At 36.2% G+C, this 23,659-nt stretch overlaps 2 protein-coding genes across 5 annotated transcripts; one reads left to right on the top strand and one right to left on the bottom strand.

The window, feature by feature from the left end:
• LOC109712303 (patatin-like protein 3) lies at positions 5,320–7,628 on the top strand. The gene is made up of 3 exons (XM_020235794.1): positions 5,320–6,416; positions 6,743–6,805; positions 6,983–7,628. The coding sequence occupies exons 1-3, from the start codon at positions 5,442–5,444 to the stop codon at positions 7,328–7,330; spliced, it is 1,386 nt and encodes a 461-aa protein (XP_020091383.1). The 5' UTR covers positions 5,320–5,441; the 3' UTR covers positions 7,331–7,628.
• On the bottom strand, positions 18,231–21,103 carry LOC109712421 (AP-1 complex subunit sigma-1). Of its 4 annotated transcripts, none has more exons than XM_020235983.1 (8): positions 20,920–21,103; positions 20,666–20,769; positions 19,897–19,983; positions 19,363–19,454; positions 19,178–19,286; positions 19,034–19,069; positions 18,850–18,936; positions 18,231–18,496 (listed from the first exon to the last, which is right to left on the bottom strand). In XM_020235983.1, exons 2-8 carry the CDS (start codon positions 20,666–20,668, stop codon positions 18,425–18,427), a joined length of 486 nt encoding a protein of 161 aa, XP_020091572.1. In that variant the 5' UTR covers positions 20,669–20,769; positions 20,920–21,103; the 3' UTR covers positions 18,231–18,424. The 4 variants fall into 4 exon arrangements, with proteins under 4 accessions (XP_020091572.1, XP_020091571.1, XP_020091569.1 ...); XM_020235982.1 differs by having other exon boundaries at positions 20,666–20,766; XM_020235980.1 differs by having other exon boundaries at positions 21,025–21,102.

Here is a 23,659-nt window from a genome sequence, read left to right as displayed (position 1 = left end):
TTGCAATTTGATCAAACTTTGTTAATTTAAGTTTAAAATTATTATGATCAGGACTGTTATGAACCCATTAACTTGGATTTAAATTGAAGGGTCAGAACTTTACTGATTGTTACTGCACATAAAATTAAACTTGGATTTCCACAAAAAGAAATGCTTTTGAGTCATCCACAATTGGTTCCTAAATGTTATTCATGTGCGGCAATAATATATTACACTTTAAATTTCGTGTATAAATAATTAATCCTCTGCGCCATGTGTGCCAGCATGCATGTTAACAGTTCATAAAGATAGCATTTTGAGAGATCCACACTGAGAAGCAATTTTTTTACAAATATGTATCGAATAATTCTAACACGACGAATGTATCACAAGTTAATCATACAATAATAGCATGTTAAATAAAGCTAGAAATTTTTACGTATCTTGTGTGTCATATATATACATATATATATATATATATATATATATATATATATATATATATATATATATATATATATATCCAAGAAAAAGAGTAGGTAACAGTAGTAGAATTGATAATCTTCGTAACAAATTAACTATAAATATATTTATATTTGTGATCATAAGATGCATGCCTGGTACTACTTTTTTTATTTTCCACATTGTCTTAAGACACAAAAGATTTATGTTGGCGACTCCATGCATAAAATTTAGCTACAAATTAAACATGAACCTTTTCTACATTAAATTCACATCTATAACATATTTTGTCGTGTAATTCATTTGTTTACTAATCTGTGTCGCAGAACATCATTCTAGTTGTAGGTGGAGATCTAGTACTTATGAATTGGACCACTCCAACACTACTCCCCTTTAATGTAGTGTATATAATGGAAGGTACCCACATATATATAACTTTTTCATTATCCATATAAAACTACAAAGTGTACATCATCATGTTGCTTTTATGAGTGGGAAGAGTTACGTATGTACTTATCCAAAGCCAAATTAATCAAAAGTTTGATTTGTCACGAAATGGTTATACTCGATAAATAATTTGCGGCATAATTCAAATTGTAGAAAAGTGGAGTCCAATGTTTGGCTAGCTTGTTTTTGTAGATATATCCAGTATCTAAGTCTAATACATACGTACGTATTGCAATTTTGATGAATAATGGTACACGTGATAATTAAACAAGAGATGCTGGACACTTCTACTTAAAAAATTGCTTCTCTACGATACTTCCATATGAATATCGAATTGTTTACTCGCTAATGTCGCAGGATTTGGATGTTCAAGTGTCATAATGTTCTACTTGTAGGGTGAGGAGAACTAAAAAAGAATTAATACGGATGAGCACTAATTAATAACTCTTTTCTAATGCAACTTAATTACATTGCAAAATGCCCACGTCCTCTATTTTCATTTAATCTAAAACTGTAGAGTAGGGTCAATATCGTGTTGCTTTGCCATACGTGTTATCTTAGCATCTATCAGAAGCCAAATTGATATGCAATCGTTATTTATATCAGCGACTGAACGTATAAATTCTTATAGAAAGTCAAAAAATTTATATTGTGTAGGACGCGAGACGCATCAGTAGCAGCTTTTTGAAGGTTCTTCCGAGTTGCTTGTAGCAGCAAATTTTTTTTTTCTTGGGGGGGGGGGGGGGNGCATCATAGGAAATTAATTAAGTTGGAAGAACCTTGAGATTCTGTGATTTGGAAAGTCAAAAAGATCAAAATGTCATAAGTAGCTTTCAAACAGGCTTACACAGCACTATAAGAAAAAGTAATTAAGGATACACAAAAGTCAAATTTTAAATTAAATGAGATCATTAGCCCAAAGAAAATATTGTACTATGGAGCCATCAATGGGTGCTCTCCTTAGCGTAGAAGAGTTATAAAAATAAAAATAAAAAACCCCACCCCACTTTAATTGATTGTAGGAGACACACTTAGACAACATTCATCCTATAATTAGTGGGAACATCATGAGAACCTAACCCATAAAACAAAATTTAAATAATCCAATCACACTCTTTTGTTTTTTTAGAAAAAAAGGTGGATCATAAAATAAGATTGGGATTAATTGGACCAAAGCATTAGTCGTGTTCAAATTTGCCACGTGCCACCATGGCAAGGTGGGTGTTCCAATTCCAATCATATATCATTAAAATCATCATGTGGAATAAAATAAAATAATGAACTCATGCTCTCATGTATTGCCAAAAGAGGTTTCAAACGCTAATAAGGGTGGGAAAAATAATTAAAGTTGATAGGGGCGTTTGATTAGGCAAAGCACTCGGATGGTTATCTTTAAAAATATATAATTATTTTACTTTAGGTTTAATAATTTGGAAATTATTAAACCTAAAGTTTTATCACATTTAATTAGTTTGAAAAAAAAAGATAATTGGTAATAACTGATAGAATATATTATTAGAATTAATTAATAAGATTATTTTACCTAACTAACTAAAATAAGTCGAATCAAAAATTAAATTTGAGTGATTTGTTTTAAAAAGGCACACATATATAGTTTGAGTGGGTCTCCATACATTAATTTTTTTACTCTTTTTTTATTTTCTCTAATCATGCTTTGTATGGCACCAACCCTTCAGCACGCCAACACATGTAAACATGTACGCAACAATACGAGCCTTCCTTAAATTTAATTAATTAATTATCATAAAATTAACAACTAATCACATGATTAATGCTGATCGAAACCGACAAGACGTACTCTAATGGTGCCAAAGGGCACTTTAATGCATAGTAATTAAGACGATAGGGGGAAAAAACATCTACATTAATTAGTAATTGGCAAATTTCAAATTATTATGAAATAATCGAAGGAGTATTTAAATAAAAAGGGACCAAAAAAATTTGGTGCAATTGTATAGTTTAAGCCATTTTGAAATAGGCATAGAAACTTAAACTTTTTTTATTCACACCTTTTTGAATTTGAGTCATTTTCAATCAATTCTATTTTAATTATTTTTTTAATTAACAGCTAGCCTCATTATCTATTGATCACTAATAATAGGATTCCTAAAGTTCGACCGAAACACTTATGATATTAATAGAATTTAAATTGAATGAACAATTAAAATTATGAAAGATAGAGTGGTTCATAGGGTTACTAAATAATGTATTTTCTTAGGCGGAAAAAAAAAACACTATAATATATACCTGCAAAGAAACATATATATATATAAACCAAATTTTTGTTAATTTATTCCCCCTTATTTTCCTTTTATGGAGAGTTTTTATCAAATTTGGATTGATATTTCTAAAATATCTTCTTTTTTTTTAATATTGTACAAATTATTCGCCCTTGTTTAACATGTGTTACTACGAGACCATGTATGACACGCATGTGCATCACGTACGGGCATAAGAGATTGTTTGGTGCACCGTGTAGGTTTCATCAGAGTATACCAATTAAGCTGATCAAATAATCTCATTATTATTATTTTAAGAGCTCCTTTATTATATATGTAGATTAATTAATTATTCCTTTTCTTAAAAATTATTTGTAGAAAGAGAAGCTAATATTTTTGTCAGATACATTTTTTTTCAGGTCTATATAGTACTCTTGTGTATCTTTAAATTTTTACTTCTCATTAATCTTAAAGCGTATTTAAGCGAAAACTTAGGATGTATTTTACTTTCGAGCTCTTGCTTATTTAATTTTTACTACTATTCAAAATTTTAATTATACTTTTCTATGCGGGAAATATTTTTCTAAAATTGAATCCCATTAGCATACTCTTATAAGAGTTCTGGAATGTTTCAAAAGACTTGTTTAAAATTTTAAAGAGCATTTTAGCCCGTTAGAAATACATTAAATACTTCTTAGTCTTTAAGAGCATATTAGATATGGGTTAATTTCATATAGACCCCTATAAATATAGTAAATTATAAATACATTCCTACAAATATAATTGTCGTATGTTGCTTTTGCAAAACTCCTAATATTTTCAAATATATTCCTCTAATTTGTTACGGTTAAAATACTGTTTATTTTATAAGTGAAATAACATTTTTGTTATCACAAATATGTCCCTCAAAAAGTTCAAACTATTAATTAAAGAGGGACGAAAAAATTAATTTAACTTATTAACTAACTTGGATTAAATATTTTACTTATGATTAACTAATTTTTTTTAACGGATCCTAACGGTAGGGATATATTTAAAAATATCAGCACTTTTATAAGAACAACGTATAAAAATTAACTTTATAAAAATATATTTGTAATTTTTTATATTTATAAGGATTTATATAAAATTAATCCATTAGATATATCATTTTTTTTTTCCCGTTTTACCAAAGTAAAGAGAAGAGAGATTTTTTTTTTAATTTATTTTCTTGCATTTTACTCTGCAGTAACTTTATCTCCGAGCTTTATTTTAAACTTTTTATTGATCAAATTTTTGGCTTGGCCTCTCCGACACAGAGACGTGGCTACGTGGCGGCATCTGGAGGGGAGTCGAAATCGGTGTGGCCGTTCTCCGAGCTCAGTCATTTGTCGCGCGCTTCCCCGACACATCGCTGATTCCCAAATCTCCACCGTGCGATCTCCGACTCCCCCGCTTTATTATTGCTCGCTAGACCCCGCGCGCTCGCACCGCGTCGGTGGGTGGTGACCCGATCCCCCGGCTCGCCACACGTGCGCCCCTTGTGCCCCCCGCGGTCGCACGAGGGAACAAATCGAAAAGCCTGAACCCACTCCGCGTGCACCGGCATAATGCGCATTTATCGGCCCTACATCCTACTTTGTACATGAGCAATTGGTATTAAACAAGCGCACGCACTATATATTACTTGAAGATCGATCTGATAGTAATAGATTGCTAGCTAGATTGATGTTTTATTTGGTATTACAGGTTTCAGATAAAGCACATTACACCTGGCCCAAAGTTTAGTTATTCGGTGAAACGCAGCGAAGTAGATTTTTACATACGTCAAATTTTGCTCGGCAAAAAGTGTTAGATGAAAGGGGATGATGAACAGTGGAGAGTTCTTTCTATGGGGATGCACCTGGTGCACCCAATTCTATAGCTGTCACTGTGATCTCCGGCACGAGTTAGTTACCAACCAAAGGACTCTTCGTACCACTTTCCAGGGACCATATTTCCCTCGGGTCGAGCTGTAAGCTACTTATCGACGGCTAGGATTCATTTCATTATTGATCTGGAGTACAAGGGCATTCTCGTCCATAAAATTCGCCATACGCCGAATCGGCGATTAATCGGGAAGGGTGTCAGTGGTCACGACGTGGTGCTATCGTGCGCCCAAGTATCGCGGCTAACATGCGCTGATTCGTCTTCCGCTATATAAACAAGCAGAAGAGCCCTCCGTGATTCCCCATCACACACAGACACACACACACACACACACTCTCTCTCTATCTCTCTTTCTCCCTCAATCTCTAGTACTAGTAGTAGAAAACCACCTCGAAAACCCTAGCAATGGCGGCGGCGGCGGCGTTGATCGATCCGAGCTTCGACGTCGACAAGCTCAGCTACGAGATCTTCTCCATCCTCGAGAGCAAGTTCCTCTTCGGCTACGACGAGCCCAAGCTCTTCTCCTCCGCCGCCGCGTCGCTCCCGGAGACCCCGACGAAGACCCCGGCGAGGTGCGCGGCGCCCGCCGGGAGGGTCCGGATCCTCTCCATCGACGGCGGGGGCCGCGCCGCCGACGGCATCCTCGCCGCGGTGGCGCTCTCGCGCCTCGAGGCCTCGCTGCGCGAGAGATCCGGCGACCCGGGCTCCCGGATCGCCGACTACTTCGACGTCGCGGCGGGGTCGGGCGCTGGCGGGGTCCTCGCGGCGATGCTCTTCGCGCGGGGCCCCGACGGGCGCTCGATGTTCTCGGTCGAGGAGGCGCTGGGGTTCCTCGCGCGGAACCTGCGGAGGGGCGCCCTCTCCGGCGAGAGGAGGCGGGTCCTCCGGGGAATTTTCCGGCGATCTTCGCCGGCGGGGATGTTCCGGCGGGTGTTCGGGGAGGCGACGCTGCGGGACACGGTGGGGCCGGTGCTGATCCCGTGCTACGACCTGGCGACGGGGGCGCCGTTCCTGTTCTCGCGGGCGGACGCGGTGGAGGGCGAGGGCTTCGACTTCCGCCTCCGCGAGGTGTGCGCGGCGACGTGCGCGGCGGCGGGGGCGGCGGTGGAGATGAGGTCGGTGGACGGCCGCGCGCGGATCGCCGCGGTGGGGGCCGGGGTGGCGATGGGGAACCCCGCGGCCGCGGCGATCACGCACGTGCTCAACAACAAGCGCGAGTTCCCCCTGGCCGCCGGGGTCGAGAACCTCCTCGTCGTCTCCCTCGGGTGCGGCGAGGCCATGCGCGTGAACCTCTCGGCGGCGGCGACGCCCACTCCCACGGCGGCGCCGCCGTCCGCGGCGGAGATGCTGCGGATCGCGGCGGAGAGCGCGGCCGACATGGTACGACGAGCACTTTTACTTCCCGCCAGCTGTTTTCGATCTCTTTTTTTATTTTATTTTATTTCTATTTGCATTTTATTGCTTTGTTGGGTTAAAGTAATTTTTCTGCTCTGCACGAACTGACAAAAATGTCGGTTTGTCGATCACCATTTCTGTGTTAATCTCGTCCGTCCATCGCTCGGGATCTGTACTTCGCTCCTGCGGTCAATAGACGGTCCAGATCGACCGTAGCAATTTTGCAGGGCAATTTCGTCGTTAAATTTAATCATATTTTCTAAATTACTAACGATTTCATTTTTCAACATTCTGTTTTGTAAATGTATCAGGTGGATCAAGCGGTCGCCATGGCATTCGGACACAGCAGGACGAGCAACTACATTCGCATCCAGGTACCATTTCCTCTTTCTCCCCTCCACCTGAAATGACCGAATTACCCCTAACATCTATATGGCTTATTTTTTTTTTGTTTTGAAAAATAGTAAATAAGAAAATAAAAATTCAAAAAAATAATAGTACAGTAAAGTGTAATTAAACGTAATTAAATCTTAATTATGTAATTTCTTCAGGCGACTAAACCCTTCGAGGCCTCAAAGCCCACGACGGACGCGAAGAAGGCGACGAGGGCGGCGGAGGAGATGCTGGCGCAGCGTAACGCGGAGTCGGTGCTCTTTCGGGGGAAGAAGCTCTCGGAGCGAACCAATGCGGAGAAGCTCGAGTGGTGCGCGGTCGAGCTCGTGAAGGAGCACGGCCGGCGGAAGACGAGCCCGATCCCCGTCGTCGCCGTGAAGTCGGCGGGGACTCCGCGCTTGTCCTCCGCAACCGTGTCTACTGTGACGACTTCTTCTTTAGCCTCGTCCACCGCCGCGACTCCATCTCCGCCGCCCAGCCACCACCGTGTTGTAGACAGAGATTGAGGGGAATTGTTAGGGAACTGATTAATTTTGTACGTTGTATATGATCTATATGCTTAATTAGTTATAGATTGTCTAATGAGTCTTTGCAATTTAGCAAAGCTCCTCTTTGTGTGCTTCTCGGGTAGTACAAAATGGGTGAATGTTGATAGGAGGAGGATGATGCAGATGGATCAACCGGTGTTTTTGAGGTGATCAAATTAAAGACCTTTGCCATGTTTGATTGATGTTCGAATGTACAAATTGAATGGCTGGCATGTTTCCAAGTTAATCACATCACGCCCTCGTCCGGTTTCCCTAATTTTATACACTTGATTAATGCTGCATGGTACATGAGATTTAGCATCAAGTCCCTTTTATAACTCATTTTTTTGCTGCATTATAGCTAGTTTAGAATTTAAGCCATCAAGTAAATGACTCAATTCATCCGTTGTGCTTGTTGTATTTGTTACGAATAATTTAGGCTGTTTGAAAACCACAAGTCGAAACGGCGATTTGATTTGCATATTATTATGAGTGAAAGTTCGAATGATTTCACGATTTCAGCGTCTAAATAAACACCAATAACTATGATTTTTTCAAAGTTATGAATTTAATAAAAACAAACCTTTTGTTCAAAAAGATTAATGATTTATAGAAGAACCTGCAAACATTAAGCTTGAGCGCAGGCGCTGGAGCTAAATTAAGTTTACGTGCATTTACAGAGATCCCTAGAGGAAAATTAGCTGGACTAGTCTTCAGATGCTGTTGTTAACATTATTAATATAGCTCAAGAAGACTATTGCCTTCTTAAATTGGTGGAGTTTACCAAGTTCCTCAATTTCTTAGATTTTCCTTTTTTTCTAATTTAAATATTCGAGAGCTAACTAGATAAATACAAAGGGAAGGACAATACAGTTACATTTTGGTGGAAGGGGGACAGGAGACCAGGAGGTGAGTGATTCACGTGGTGAGATCGGAGGGATGCAGGGATTCCCTATTTACCACCACCCATCCCTCCCCCCCCCCCCCCNAAACTATTCATGAACCTAGTCCACCATTTTCGAGCGTTACAGGACCATCCAGTTATCTGCTCTCTATAATCATCACTCTTTTCAAACACGGTTGATTCCAAAAACTGTTTCGTTGGAGATAAATGAGAATCAAAGAAAGGGATTGACGAAGGGGTGAACTGGGTCCAGCAAAAATTGCAACTCCCAGAAAGTGATATCTAATAACAGTTGTATTTTTTTTTTTTGGGGAAAACTTCAAAAAACTCTTTTGTGGTTTCACACTTTTTCATTTTAGTGCACTGTGGTTTAAAGTGTATCAAGTTAGTACCCTGTGGTTTCACACTTTCTCACTTTAGTACTCTGTGATTTAAAGTGTATTAAGTTAGTACTCTGTGATTTTATTTTTGTATCAAGTTAGTACCTTATAGTTTTATTTTTGTATCAAGTTAGTATCCTATGATTTTTAAAACACAGAGTACTAAAGTGAGAAAGTGCGAAATCATGGGATACTAAAGTGAGAAAATATGAAACCACAAGATACTAAATTGATACACTTTAAACCACAAGGCACTAAAGTGAAAAAGTGCAAAACCACATAGTACTAACTTGATACAATTTAAACCACAGGGTACTAAAGTGAGAAATAGCGAAACCACAAGAGGGATATTTGAAGTTTTCTTTTTTTTTTTTTTATAATGATGCCGTAGTTGATGCATAGTAAAAGGACTTCCTCTAACTGTTCTTAACTGTGGGACCGTGGGGGAGACTTGGGATTGAAACAATTAATCTAGACCCGATCCGCCGTAGACCAATTAACTAATACTCAACCCTAGAGGTTTGTAAATAGATGTTTCGAATTTACCGAATGCGATCTACAACTTCTAAAATATCTAAGGGGATTATTTATCAGTGTTATTTTTTAAAAGTACTTAATATTTAGATAATTGATTTTTGAAATAAAAGAAAAAAAGAACAGTGCTACAAACATAGCAGATTTTAGAATTAACAGATAAATTTATCAAATTACTTTAGTAAATATTTATTATCTGAATTTGACCATTTTGTAAAAACCAAAAAAAAAAAAAAAAGATTTTTGTTCGCCGAAGTGGTGGACTGGATCCACGCAATAGATTTTTGGGAACCTCGGACCCGTCATTTTCCCGTTTCCACCACCACGAGCTTTCATTTTCCTCAGAATAGGAAAGGGAAGCGCATAAGCAGAGCAGCTCCTAATTCTTTTATAATAAATCCATGTTAGTTTAATTAAAAAAAAGTAAATCAGAGACAATATGATAATTGAATATATAATATATACCACGTTGAAATATTTTTAGAACTATCAATTTTTTAATACCTATAAATTTTAAACCTTGGATCAAGTCATTTTTGTCATTAGATCAAAATAATGGAGTCTAGTGATTGGAGCCTTTTATAATGGATGATCCAATGATAAAAAAGTTAATCGTACCAAAAACTATGCGCTTATAAAAATAGCTAATTTGATATTACAAGTATATATAGGTCTTGTCTGTTGTATCGTGTTCCTAAGCCGTTTTTAATGATGGAGCTTCTGAATCGACGATCAGCTCTATTAGACTTGATTTACCATATTTGCAGTATTTAGAAAATAAATTTTACAATTTTTCGATATCATTTACATAGCGATTGAATAAAAATCTCGCGAAAATAAAAATCTCCCGAAAAGTGGTGATATAACACTAAAATTTTGGATAAGAGATATTGATCTTACAATAAATAGTATAAAGAATTTTCTATCAAAATTTTATCTGATTTGAATACTTATACACTGTTAAATTTGCAAACAATAAATATAAACTATTAAAAATTATTGATTTTGAATCATTTCGATTGTTAGGTAAATAATATAGAAAAATTATAAAATTTATTTTTTAGATATTTTAAATATGATAAATTAAGTCTAACGAAACAGATCGTCTATTCAAAAGCTTTATTGTTAAAAATGACTAGCGTTTGGTTCGGATATAAACAAGAACTAGTTATTACATGAATAGGTAGAAATATGGGAATAAGAAAAATAGCGTTTGGATAAAAATTGGGTTGTTCCCGGGGATAAAAAAAATAACGTTTGGATAAATAATATAGAATAGAAAAATAATGGATAGTTATATATAGAAAATGAAGGTGTTGGTCGGAATAGTTATACTCGATTATTATAGATAACTGAGAAATACTATTTTTGAATAAAAAATTAACGTTTGGATATAAAATGGGGATAAAGAGTTATTCCACCCTTTATCCCCATGCCACACTGCCAAAGAGCAAAGCACATTTACACACAAGGTCTACTCTATATATGTATATGCTTACTATGTAAGGTGACTGGGAGACTTTCTCGAAAAAAGGAGCCTCCTCCACGTTGACTGGGGGCAGAGAAGGGAATGAACGAGAGGTGGGGCTGGCGTCACGCCCCCGTCCCTTGCGACGTGATTTGCGGCCGGTGGAAAACTTACGTGAATCGAGGGTCCCCCGCTCCTCCTCCAAATTTTCACTCTTCAGTCTTCCCCCACTCCCACACACATGCACCCACCACGTTTTCATCTCCCTCGGCAGCCTGCTGCCCGCTCATCACTGCAGTTGTCGCCCGCCGCCGCGGTTGTTGCTGGCTACGCGGTCCGCCCCGCGCCCAATCCGTCTCGAATAAGATAAAAAATCTAAGAGCCAAAAATAAATAAATATAAATATAATATATATATAATATTATATTAATATATATATATATTATATATTATATATAATAAATATAAGAGAGAGAGAGAGTTGGACTGGGCTACTATTAGTAGCAAAATTTTATTATTGCTACTAATTTTTTAGCCTTTGGATCAACCCTTTTCATTATTTCTAACCATTGGATTAAATACTGTAATCCAGTGGAGACCACTCAACCCTAGGGAGACCACTCAACTCTAACCAACTAATATCATCCTGACCTTACAATTTTTCATCCAAGGGTTAAAAATTTGATAGCAAAAAAAGCGTTTTACTATTAATAGTATTTCAGCCTAAAGCGCTCAAGCATTTCCAGCAGATTCATTGAAAAAGTAGTTATATATATATATATATATATATATATTCTAACGGCTAGCTAATAGACAGTTTGATTAGACAAAAATAACATGATCTTCAATAAGAAGAGTTCGAACCCTTTGCATGGAGTCGGAAGAATTAGATGTGAGAGGTTAACGCGAACGAGCGAACGACTGGCCCAAAATATATATGCAACTCTTTTTTGCTAGTATTTGCCAGATTATTTTACTCGTTGTTTTTGTCTTTTATTATTTTCTGTCTCTTTTTCTTCCGAGGTCTGGCTGTTTCACTTTTATAGCTTAAGTCAATTTTTTATTAAATAAAGGAGATAACATATTAATTCTTATATTTTGTTTTATTTTTATTCACTAAATAATAGGGTGGAAGTCACGAAGGATTTTTTTTTTAAATTTATTTCGATATGTGAAAAAATATACTACCATTTTTAACCCTTCAAAATAGAGGAGTAATTGAATGCAAAAAATATAGTAAGATTCAATCACTGAATTCGCCCTCATCCGTATAAAAAAAAAAAGAAAAGAAAAAAAGAAAAAAAAAGAAGAAGAAGGGCGGGAGGTGGATCCGATCCTATTTTCATTTCTGCTCTTATGGCGTAATTTTTTCTTGTAGCGTACAGTTGGCTAAAATTCGAGATACAAAATTCGAAATATATTTTTAGTCGAATCTATTTTTAACAAAAGATAAATAAAATAGACAATTTGCTGCATTTTAAAAAACTAAAATACTGCAACTTCTTGAAGAATATATATATATATATATTTTTCTATTAGGGCCAATTTTTAATTCTTTAAAAAGATAAAAAGATAAAAATTAGTCTAATTTTCGAGTAAAAATTAAGGAGAAATCCACCCACATCATCTCTCTCTATTTAGAAAATAGAGAGTAAAAAAATCCTATGGACTGGTTGGAAGGTAGGCACTCCGGTTGGATGAAACTTGTGCAACCTGGCTTGCACCTTCCACGGCATCCGGTGCCACGCGTCCAATTCCAACTCCATTGCAAGTGCCACGCGTCCCATTCCAACTCCATTGAATATGTTATACAGATCACACTTTGATAGATTCTCGGGCAATTAGCCAATTACAACCCAAGGAACACTTCATTCTAAATAAATAATTTTTTTTAAAAAAAAGAAATTAAAAAAAAAACAAAAACAAAAGCAACCCAAGGAACAGAGGAGTAGAGGACCACTGCTTCACTATTTGCTATTGCCAGGGCATCTTAGCTACTGAGTATTAATTAATTGATCTGAAATTTGTTAATTAGCCAAACCGCAAACTTAATTAGGTAGAGCGATAATAACAAGCATGAACTGTTAATAATCTGAGTAGGCATGTTAAATCTGATTAATTAACTCTATCGCGTTTTGAAGCTCGGCCTATCTAATAATCCCATAAAGAAGCAACAGAGCTAAACTCTGCTTGAGAAGCACAAGAATAGATACGTACGCAAAAAGCTTTATAACTGTTAGATCGTATTCTGAAAGTGTTGAAACTGCTCTTTGGACGTTGAAATGTTTCAGCGGCTTTCTGCTTTAGCACAAGCAACAATTCGATGTGTGGCCAACAAACTTATTTAATTTATGTCGGATCGTTGGCGCTAATCATTAATTTCAAAAGCTCGAGCGGTTAAAAATACACAATCAATTCATTTAAAGTGTACAGATAGAACGTCCACGGATCTCAATTGTAATTTGGCCCAACTAGTCTTGTGCCATTTTAAATATGACTCGGCTTAACATGATTTTTCATTATAAAACAGGATGCTGATCCATTTAAGCCAACAATTTATGCTTGAATGAAACACGTGGCGTCCGATCGCATGGCGAGGCGGGTACGGTTTCTAACCCAGAAAAGAACAGGTCTTTATTAGCTGGATCCGCACGAACGCGTCGGAAACTTCCTACACACTATACCAGGGTCAACTGTGCTCTCCTAAGATTCCAATCTCACGGAGCCCCACACGTGCGAAAACAATCCGCAAATGCATATCTAGTTGAATACTTGTGACACATAATACAAACGTTTGTCCTTATTGACACAGTTTAGACCCAGTTAATTAAATAAGATTCTGAGGAGCTAGGTAACCTCCTGGAAGGAGCTTTATTTAATTTCTTAAGAAAATATGCTAATGTATTAACGCGGGTTATAAAGATTACAATTCACATGTGCTAAGTCACAGCTCACACCTTGTTCTTAAGCTGCTGAACACAGCAAGGTAAGTGAATAATTAAGAAAATTAAACATGGTTTAATTTTTTTTAACCAATTGCTTATTTGGGTATCTCCTGGATCAGTGATAGATCTCAAAGTTTTTACTGCATCTTTCCACTTGCATATGTAGTTGTCTCGTAAACGGTGTATAAATCTCAGGAGAACTAGAGTAGTTAGTAGTTAATTGGCACTAATGTTAAGTTACATTAATTTAATCCAAAGTGTTACTCATAATGCTTTGAGATCCATCTTAATTAATACTGTAATGAAGCGTTCTCGAGAATAATAATTTGTAATAATAAAAGTAATAAAAATGGTAATAATAATAATGAAGAATCAATGCAACAAGGGCCACACACTAGTCGCTTTTGGATTCTGGACCATAATGCATTGTTTGTATCTTGAGATTTGGGGAACATTATGTACAACAACAGAGCAATTAATCCTTTAAATATTCACTATTTTGCTCATTAGTACAACTTCTGGTAGCTAATTAACTTTGTTCGGCCCCTCCATGAGCGGAACTAACGTATTTGATTTATTTAATCAGTATAAATAGATGTATTGAATCTAATCAAATTTATAAGGTTAGCTTTAATGCGCCCTTTTAAACGATAAAGAGTGCATGCTAGCTTATCTACGAATACAATGTAACAGCAAAAATATAGAGCGATAAGTGATACATTCAGATACATGGCATCTATCACGGTGTCGGTAGAGAACTACTTAATTAATTACATCTTTTTTGGGGGTTACGCAACACTCAGGATTTTGATCAGCAGAAACTACAAAGCTTCGTTGAATCAGCATCGACCTTTTCATTTTTTAAAAATTTTTTGAGAACTAGATATTAAAATTATGTCGAGCAAATTAGTTTATATCTGTTTTTTATTTTCAATGCATGTTTGCTTAGAAAATCATTTAAATAGTACAAGATATTTACGAAATTAGCATAATTTTTCAAAGACGCTTAGTTGTTAACATATTATCAGAACAGAGGATCAGGAATTCAAATCCCGATAGTCGACTTGACGGTTGTTAACAAAAAGCAATTGGATGTGTGTTCATATTTAACATGAGTGCTCCCAATGACCAGTAATAAGACCTTGTAGTGTTACTATTTCGTTAATAAATCTATGTAAGGGATTACCTAATGCAAAATCCTTATCAAAGGAAAATTTGGACCCCCACCACCTTTTTGTTTGAGTGAGAGCCCACCACTTTTTTTTTGTTTTTTTTTCAATTTGTAACTCATAAAAAAGGTATCATGATTTAAATTTCACTTTCCAAACCCTTCAAGAATAAGAAAAGATCGAGCCAAAGTGAAAAGGAGAGTATTACTGTATTAGTAGCTATCCAAGGCAGGGAATATGATAGTTACTACTAACAAGGGAGTATAGGTTCTATGATTACATCTATTTATTATATATGATGCTAACAATTCATAGAAAGCTAAGAATGGATGGGCTTGAAGTGAGCAATAAAACGCAACTTTAATGCCATCTCTTTGAGTAATATATAATGCTAAAGATGATCAAAGTTCTCATAAGATTTAGTACTATGTACCAACAATATATATAGTTTTGTGTCATTGATATGAGGTAGCAATTTGAAGATTATATCTTGTCTCTCTATTTCTCACAGAACACGAAAAAGATTTTATCTTGTATCTCCGATTTACTTGTCCTTTGATGACTATATATATACTGTCTTGTATACATCTATGAAAAGCTTAAACTGATTTTTTTTTTTTTTAAAAGTAGTTGTACGATTAAACTAATCAGAATTAATTTGAGATGGATAAGTATAAAAAATGAGGTTAAGGGAAGGTTGTTCGAAAACAGGAGACATAACAATGCTACATCCATAGATACCCCCCCTCCATGCTAAAATCATGCTCTCCTCCTCTTAACTATTTTAATTAAACGTAGGCTATCCTATACCGCTCGCACCTCCTCACACAAAATTCTTCCACTGGTGGACCTAAAGTATCTTTCCAAATCTACCCTACTAATTAATCTGATCCTTTTTTATCACTCCCTTACCCCTCAAATCCTCAACCGACAAAACACCGTCGGTCCATCGGCAACTTCGGCACTTCCTCTACACGCCAACGTCTGATGGACTAATTATAACAGGCCCTGTTGATGAAACTTCTTAGAAGTGGAACTTTAAAGGCACCAACCACCCAATAAAAAAAAAAAAGAAAAAAAAGAAAAAAAAAAAAGAAGAAAGAGCTAAGAGAGGTTCTTATGAGACAAGCATACCTTACATGCCTTTTCTCCTGATTGTGGAAACTTGTATAGTAAAGGCTTGTTGATGAAGTAATGAGGGAGGAGCGGATGAGCACCGATTTTACCACATATGGGTTCATGGGGACCATGTGAGCCTTCTACATGACTAAGGCCTTTGTGCTATCAGATGCCCAGGTCCACCCAATTGTTTCAGCCCACTTCCGTACCCTATTGGATTTGATAACATTCCGACTATTTTCGCATCGTTTTCTGAAAGATCGGTCTTTTAGATAACATGGTATTACAGACATTCTTATTGCAATTTCACGTTCGCTATCTGCTTCACTGCACGCGGTAGGTGAAGAGGCGTAAATTCAAGGCCTAAGATCAGTTTTAATACGTTGTTATCACACCGAAAGATTGATCTGATAGAAAATAGCCTGGATTATTAGAACTATTTCTAAACCATTTGTCAAAAGATCGATCTTTTTAGTAACATCTATATGGTTGGTAGGGCATTTGAACTTCCCACTCATTGAACCACATGTGATGATAAAAGTAGGTTCTTCTCCTCCTCCTCCTCCTTTTTCTTCAACATTGGCGGCTTGAGGTTTTAAATTTTTCAAAATTTTGTGATCTTAGCATCATTATTGTGTTCCCTAACATCCATAGTTCATTCCTTTTTGCTTCGTATTTAATCAAAAGGAAAAAGGGGATTGCTATTAAAATACATATTGTTGTTGTGTTGTTTTTGAATTAAAGGTGCATCAGTCATCAATTGTGGAGTGGTGGTTGGGGACTAGGCCCTTTTTTTTTTTTTTTGCTCCTCCTTTTATGGAATCCCTACTTGGTGGGCCCCCACCCCCAAACCTATACCCCACAATTTAAATTTGAATTAAAAGTTATATAAATACACATAGAGAGGAAAAAAAAAAGAAGAAGAAAAGGTGGTGCAATAAATCCGTAGTGTTCGTTGGATCATCCCATTTAAACAAGCAGCAACTCTATTATGAGCGTTACAGGATATTAATGTTATTATTTCCTAGACAAGGAACAAAGATATATGAATATTATATAGCAATACGAATTTCGAAGCAATATTTATTTAATGCATAACTATTAAAAATTGAGATGTAGAAAAAGCACACTGCTTAAATATATCATTGCCAAGATATATTTATATAAGAAAAATGTTATCCTTACAAATAAATTTTATAATAATTTATAAACTTACTTATGTGGCTATATTGATGGTAGAAATATATATCAATCATGAAATGATAGTTACAATTTACAAGACCCGGAATGAAATCTAACTACTAAATTCTAAATATGAATTGTTTTTGAATTTATTCATAAGCATAACATTTGACCAAATTAGTATGGAGACAGGGTGATAGAGACATACTCTATATAGATTTTTTTTTAAAAAAAATTGAGTGGACAAATTAATCATGTTTGTGATTGGCGTTGTTCAGACCTAGTTTAATATTGCAGCCGCTAAAAAGCACGTGCATTTTACGTTTTAAAAGGCCCGAAGTACTATAAAATTGCGGTGGCAACCGTCATCGGAAAAGTTCCCACGCGGCAATTGTCACTGCAATTTTATAATGACAGAGAAGGAAAGATTGGAAGCTCTTTTGATTTTTTTTTTTTTTTTTTTTTTTTTTTTTTTTTTTTTTTTTTTTGTTGGACTTTATAAAGTATAAAAGCAAAGGCTTTTGGAAATCAACCCAAAATCTGGAGATGGGCCCATAATGGGCCCGTCCAGCCCAGTTAACTCAACCCTATCGACTCTGAAAATTAGGCCTTGGGCCGCATGTGGCATAAATTTGACAGCCACGAACCAGCCTTCACAATTCATGGGCCTACTCGCCATTGGGACGAATTCACCCAGAGATGTCAACGTGTCAGATTCGGCCGAATTTTCAAAAACCCGAACCCGAACCCGACTCCAAACCCGAGACCCAAACCCGAACCCGAACCAAAAAATTTGAACCCGAAATAATTATTTCTTTTTTCAATATTTCAAAATATATTAGATTAAATCTAAATTTTTAAAAAACAAATTCATATATAACATTAAATTTTTATATATATATTATATATAATGCAAAATAAATTCAAGTTCGGGTTCGGGTTCGGATACAGTCAAATTCTACATTCGAATCCATATCCATTTAGTATTGAACATATCCGCTGCATTCGGGTTCGGATTCTGATAAAATTTCGAGTATGCATACTCATTGACATCCCTTGAAGTATGGGATGAGTATGATCATAGTATCGTACAAAACCGTCTGGACCGTTAGATCGCCAAAGTTTGACCATCGGACGGTCCGTATCTTTTATTTTTTTTCTTCTATATATTTTTTCCGTGAGAGAACAAATATAAAGACTTAATATAGAAAGCACTTCAGAGTACAAGCTCAACATTTTAGTACCAAGAGAACACTACAACATCATCAACAGCAAAGGGAAACGCTGCATTTCAAAAAGAAAAAAGAAAAAAAAAAAAGAAAAAAGAGGGTTGGGAAAATGCATGAACCTGTTGAATAGAGGACCTGGTTTCCTATTTTGTAGCCTGTGCAATTATATTGCTTATTGAACTAGCCTGCTCTTTCGCAGTTTCCACCAACGAATCCTGCAAACGAAACAATACATTTATTAAGAACTAGTTTTTATGAATTGTTCTTCGATTCAAAGATACATGGTCCGCTGCGAAATTTTTAAATGTCACTCGAATTTGTATCTGGTAGAAATATAAGAACGAAAATAAGCAGCTCGGCATGAGCCATAGTTTAGTTAGTAAGGAGAAGGCATTACTCAATTCCCTCGCCGATGTCTAGCATAAAACTATTCGCACTTTTTTTTTCGTATAACTAAACTGAATTTAAATTAACAGATGGTGCGACTTGAAATGATAAAACAAAATTAATTCAATAGAAACATGGAATTTGAATTAGTTCAGGTCAGCTTATATGCTAGTTTTAGTACCTGTGCAGCTATAAGTCGTGCTACTGTTTTCTTGCTCGACTCTTGAAGTTCACCCGCAAGCAGAATTTCATCCAATATGTAGTAGGCCTGCGAAACAAAAGGTCAGGGAAAAGAAAAAAAAACCAGTAACCTTCTACACAGACATCAATCAAGCATTGAACTAGCAGTAAATAAACAAGGGCACCTTATGAAAGTTGAAGATCAAATCCAGCTCGCAAACCTAAAAAAGTAGGATTGGGTAAAAAAAAACATTCCGAGTAAGATGACCATCAAAGCGAAGGGCGTTAAAAAAAAAAAAAGCACCATGAGGTGAAATAAACAGGCTCACACTGCCAAAGTAACGGTCCAGTATCTCAACAAAGTGATGAATAATTTCAAGGATTTCCAACTCATTGTCATCTGGATCAATGCACATACAGAAATATAGACTCGCATATCTGCAGGTAACCATTTGTAGTAGAAGATCATTTTGCCTGGAATAGAATATTGATAGAACTAATGCTTGCTGTTTACCTTCTATACACTACTTTGTACCCTCTCCACTCGACGAAATTGCAGAGTTTCGGGCCTCGTGAGAGAATTACTCCACTAAGCTCCCGGATAACCTTTACAGAATGAACAAATGAATTAAAAGGAGAAAATTTGAAGCTTCAGCCTTACTAAATTACAACTTCATACTGGGTTATGTTTCAACAAATGAAACACAAAATTTGCATCTGTATCAGGTATATGGTACCAAGACTCGAGAAACATAGAAGTGAAAAATATTACACATGCTATGACAAGTTAAGAATGCTATGACAAAGTTCACACAACAGCGACGGATCATATTAGACCTATAACTATTAGTGGGTCTTGGCATTATGTTGGTAAGGCCAACATGCTATGATTGAATTAATTTGGCGACGGTCAAATTCATACCGACTAGGTTTGGTCACAGAAGAGCCATTAGTTGGTAAGGCTTAAAAATGGATCTGGATATAAACTCCTAACAAGAAATATGAACTACCGAACGGAATAAAAATCTGATTACTGCGTGACATTTACCTTTGTTCTTTCCTTCTGTGAATACGTGGAGTACCATTTTGTCAGTCTCACCTTTCCTTGTCTGCTGATCAGCAGCACGAAATTGATCTGCCGAAGGCAAAAATGTTTGCGACGTGAGAAAGCGATGCAAGTAATTGTTTCAAAACTCTCCGAGCAAGTGATATCTTTTCAACAGGAAAGTTCAGATCACGGTTACTAGCTTTGGTACATTCGTGTTATACTACAATGATCAAATTCGCCACCCAAATTTTTTTTTTAAAAAAAAAAGAGTACTCCAATTAAGAGAAAAAAACTTAAACATGTGTGCTCTGTTTGTACCTAAAGCATACTTTCATTAGCTTGGAAAAAATCAAAAATAAAAATATTAATTAAATATCAACAGAATAAGTAAAAGTTTTCTTGCAATTGTAGAGTATGTAATAATATCGATAAGAAGAAACAAAAATTTTATATGAACAACATAACACATAAAATGGACTGTAAATGGCGATCTAATGAAGTAAAATTAATTTCACCGATTTGCTAACTACTATACCATGGTTTAGCAACTTTTCTTTTTTTTGAGAGAGAGATAGATAGCATGCTATCCGCTTCGTTTATTTCATTTAGAAATAAATTTAGCGGAAAATGTGAATCAACTAGAATTCAAACTTGGGTCTCGGATACCAACCACCCAGCCCTTTAGCAACTTTTCAGATAAACTAAGTATCATTATACAACAAAATCATGATTATAATAATTCTTATCTTAAACATGTTAATAATTATACCATGGTTGGAAAATAAAATCCAAATCGCCCAACGCTCTTTCTCCTCCTCTCTTGTTCGCAATTTTTCTCAAATACGATATCTTCGACACAGCGGAGGCTCCCTACTCCAAAAACCAACTCAAAACACATAAAATTGAATAAAAAAGAGATCCAAACAGATCCAATTCAACAAGATTACATCAATAATCACCAAATTAACAACTAAATCGACAAAAAACAAAAGGAAAGGTTTGGAGAAGGAGTTGATCACAAACCCTAAGAAATTTACAGCGTTAAATGCCTCGATCTCCGTATAAACACGAATCAAAACCCGTAACAATAAAGGGAACGATCGACAAGAGTGGAAAATGTACGCATACACGTCGCTGTTGGGGGGGATCGTCGAATACGGAATTGGGAGCGTGACGAGGACGAAGAAATTTTCCACATACTCGACTTTTTCCCAATGGGCTATTATTGGGCCTCTAATGGATCGCCCGTATATATGGCTTTACCGGTTTGATTAAACTGGGCTAGATAGGCCGGTTCGGGCTAATTGGAGTTGGGTTGTTTTGGTTTGATTGAGCCCGGCCCATATGTTTTTATATTGAGCCCGGTTCCAAGTAAGCGAATGGGTCAGTATTTTAAGGCTTGAACCGGACCTGCAAAACCTGGACCCGATTGATCACCTCATTTAGTCTCCTTTTAGATTTTTGTTTTTCAGCATATAAACTGTACTAATAAATAATATATATACACTAAACACCAAATATTGAACCCAAAAAAAAAAAAAAAAAAAAAACTTGAATGAGAAACTCATCGCTCAAGTTTGTTGGTTCCTCTAAATTTGCCGTTTAATACAATATTAAAATTCAAATTAAAAAAAAAGATTGAAACAGACTTTTAAAAATTATATGAGGAATAAATTATACATCTTTCAAACTGTCTGAAAAAATATTTATTAAGAACCTTCTCCAAAAAGTTGCGTGTAATAGTAATTTTATGGGATTGGTTTTTACATAATATGATATCAAAAGTACATGGGTCAAATGCTATGTTAAAAAAAATATATTTTGGATGGAGTCCCATATAATGTTATTTATAATTATAATATTGTAGATATTTGGATAAATGTATATAATATTTTGTATGCAAAATGTAATTTAAGAGCTCTACATTATTTTTGTCGAACATATAATATTTTTTATGAAAATGCTGAGATAATGGGTGCAACTTGCACACACACCAACTGGTTAAGTAGAAGTATTAATGCTATCACTGTTGCCCATTAATGGGCATAGTAAACAGTCTCAATCACGGTGTTCGTGATTTTGTCGCGAAAAACTTCAAAAATCTTCCACGTAGTTTCGTAGTTCCTTATTTTACCTCTTGTAATTTAAAATATATCAAATTATTTTTCTGTGGTTTTATTTTTATTTTTTCGGTAGCTATTTCGTTAATATTTTATTAAATTATATACAAAAAATTTCAGATATCCATCTAGATTTATCAAATATTCACTTTAGTATTCTTTAAATTTACTTTATCACTGATTTAAAAAAAAAAATAATAAAATTGATAAGAAAAAGAAAAAAAAGAAACCACAGGTGGCAAATTGATACATTTTAAACGACAAGGGGGCAAAGTGAGAAACTTCGAAACCACGGGGAGGGTTTTTAAAGTTTTCCTGTTTTATTATAGTCTGTTCGACCTGATAAGAAAATATAAATAAAATAGAGAATATTTTTTTGGCTTCAGATCTATTCTGTTTGTATTTCTATCTGAAATTGATTTTTGGACCGGTGTTTGTGGAGGCGTTTTCGAGGCAAGGAAATGTCCGAGGATTTTGTTAAAAAAAAAAGGCTAAATTACAGAAAACCCTCATGTAATAACCCGCTTTTTCACTTTCTCTCCCTAACATTTAAAAACCTACATTTTGCCCCCCTGTAAAATAAAAAATGTGCACTTCACCCCTTACCGTTAGGGTTCCGTTAAAAATATATTTTTATGCCGAAAATACCCCTCCGCCATCTCCCTGTTGCTTCGACTCCTTCCGGCTCGCCACCTCGCCGCGGCCTCGCCACCTCGCCGCCGCCTCGCCGTCCTCCACTGCCTCGCCCTCACCCACATCTCCTTCGCCGTCCTCCGCCGCCTCACCTTCGCCTTCTTTGCCCTTCTTCTACTGTCGCCTACCTTGGTTTTCTCCTACTGTCGCCGAAATCGAGGGCGGCGAGGGTGCAAGAGGAGAAGGGGAGCAGGTGGAGAAGAAAATGGAGAGAAATCGCGGCCGATTGAGGTGGGAATCGCGGCTGAACGAAGGGGCGGTTGAGGAAGATGGGGAAGAAGACGACAATGGCGAGGGGCAAAATGGTCATTTTACACACCGTAATCCTCCTGTGAATATTTTTCATTTTACAGGGGGGCAAAATGTAGATTTTTAAATGTCAGGGAGGGAAAGTGAAAACGCGGGTTATTATAGGAGAGTTTTCTATAATTTAGCCAAAAAAAAAAGAAAGAAAAAATCTTACGTTCGACATTGAACCTTTAATACCATCGAGAATAAGAACACAATTTATTAATAAATAAGTATGCTCAAAGTCAAACGTTTGACATGTCAAAGTTTCAACAAAGTTTAAGCTGTGACGCGTAGCACGATATTTTGAGCAACGAGCGTGTTTGCATTTTCTCTGTGTTCACATTGCATGTGATTTATCTATTTATGGGATGTTGGGGCTTTTTCTTATACATATTTGGAGCTCTCTCAACTTCAAAGAATATAAAAAAGAATATTTTGGGTAATGTTATTTGACCTTTTATTAGAATTTGCAAATTTAGTGGTTCAGAGATAAATATTCTCAAGGATACAAATTGCTCAGCAATTTTGAATCTTAGCTAAAAAAAAAGAAAAAAGAAAAAAAGAGGCTACAACATTCATGAAGAGTAGTGGAACTCTTCTTGCGTCTAGTAGTTTTTTTTTTTTTTTTTTTTTTTTTGGTTTAAGGAAGCCTAGTTGCT

The sequence above is a fragment of the Ananas comosus genome, linkage group 7 (assembly GCF_001540865.1).
Source record: "Ananas comosus cultivar F153 linkage group 7, ASM154086v1, whole genome shotgun sequence".
NCBI classification, from domain to species: Eukaryota; Viridiplantae; Streptophyta; class Magnoliopsida; order Poales; family Bromeliaceae; genus Ananas; species Ananas comosus.
The sequence above is the reverse complement of the archived record's forward strand: the minus strand, read 5'-3'. Positions and strand labels throughout refer to the sequence as shown.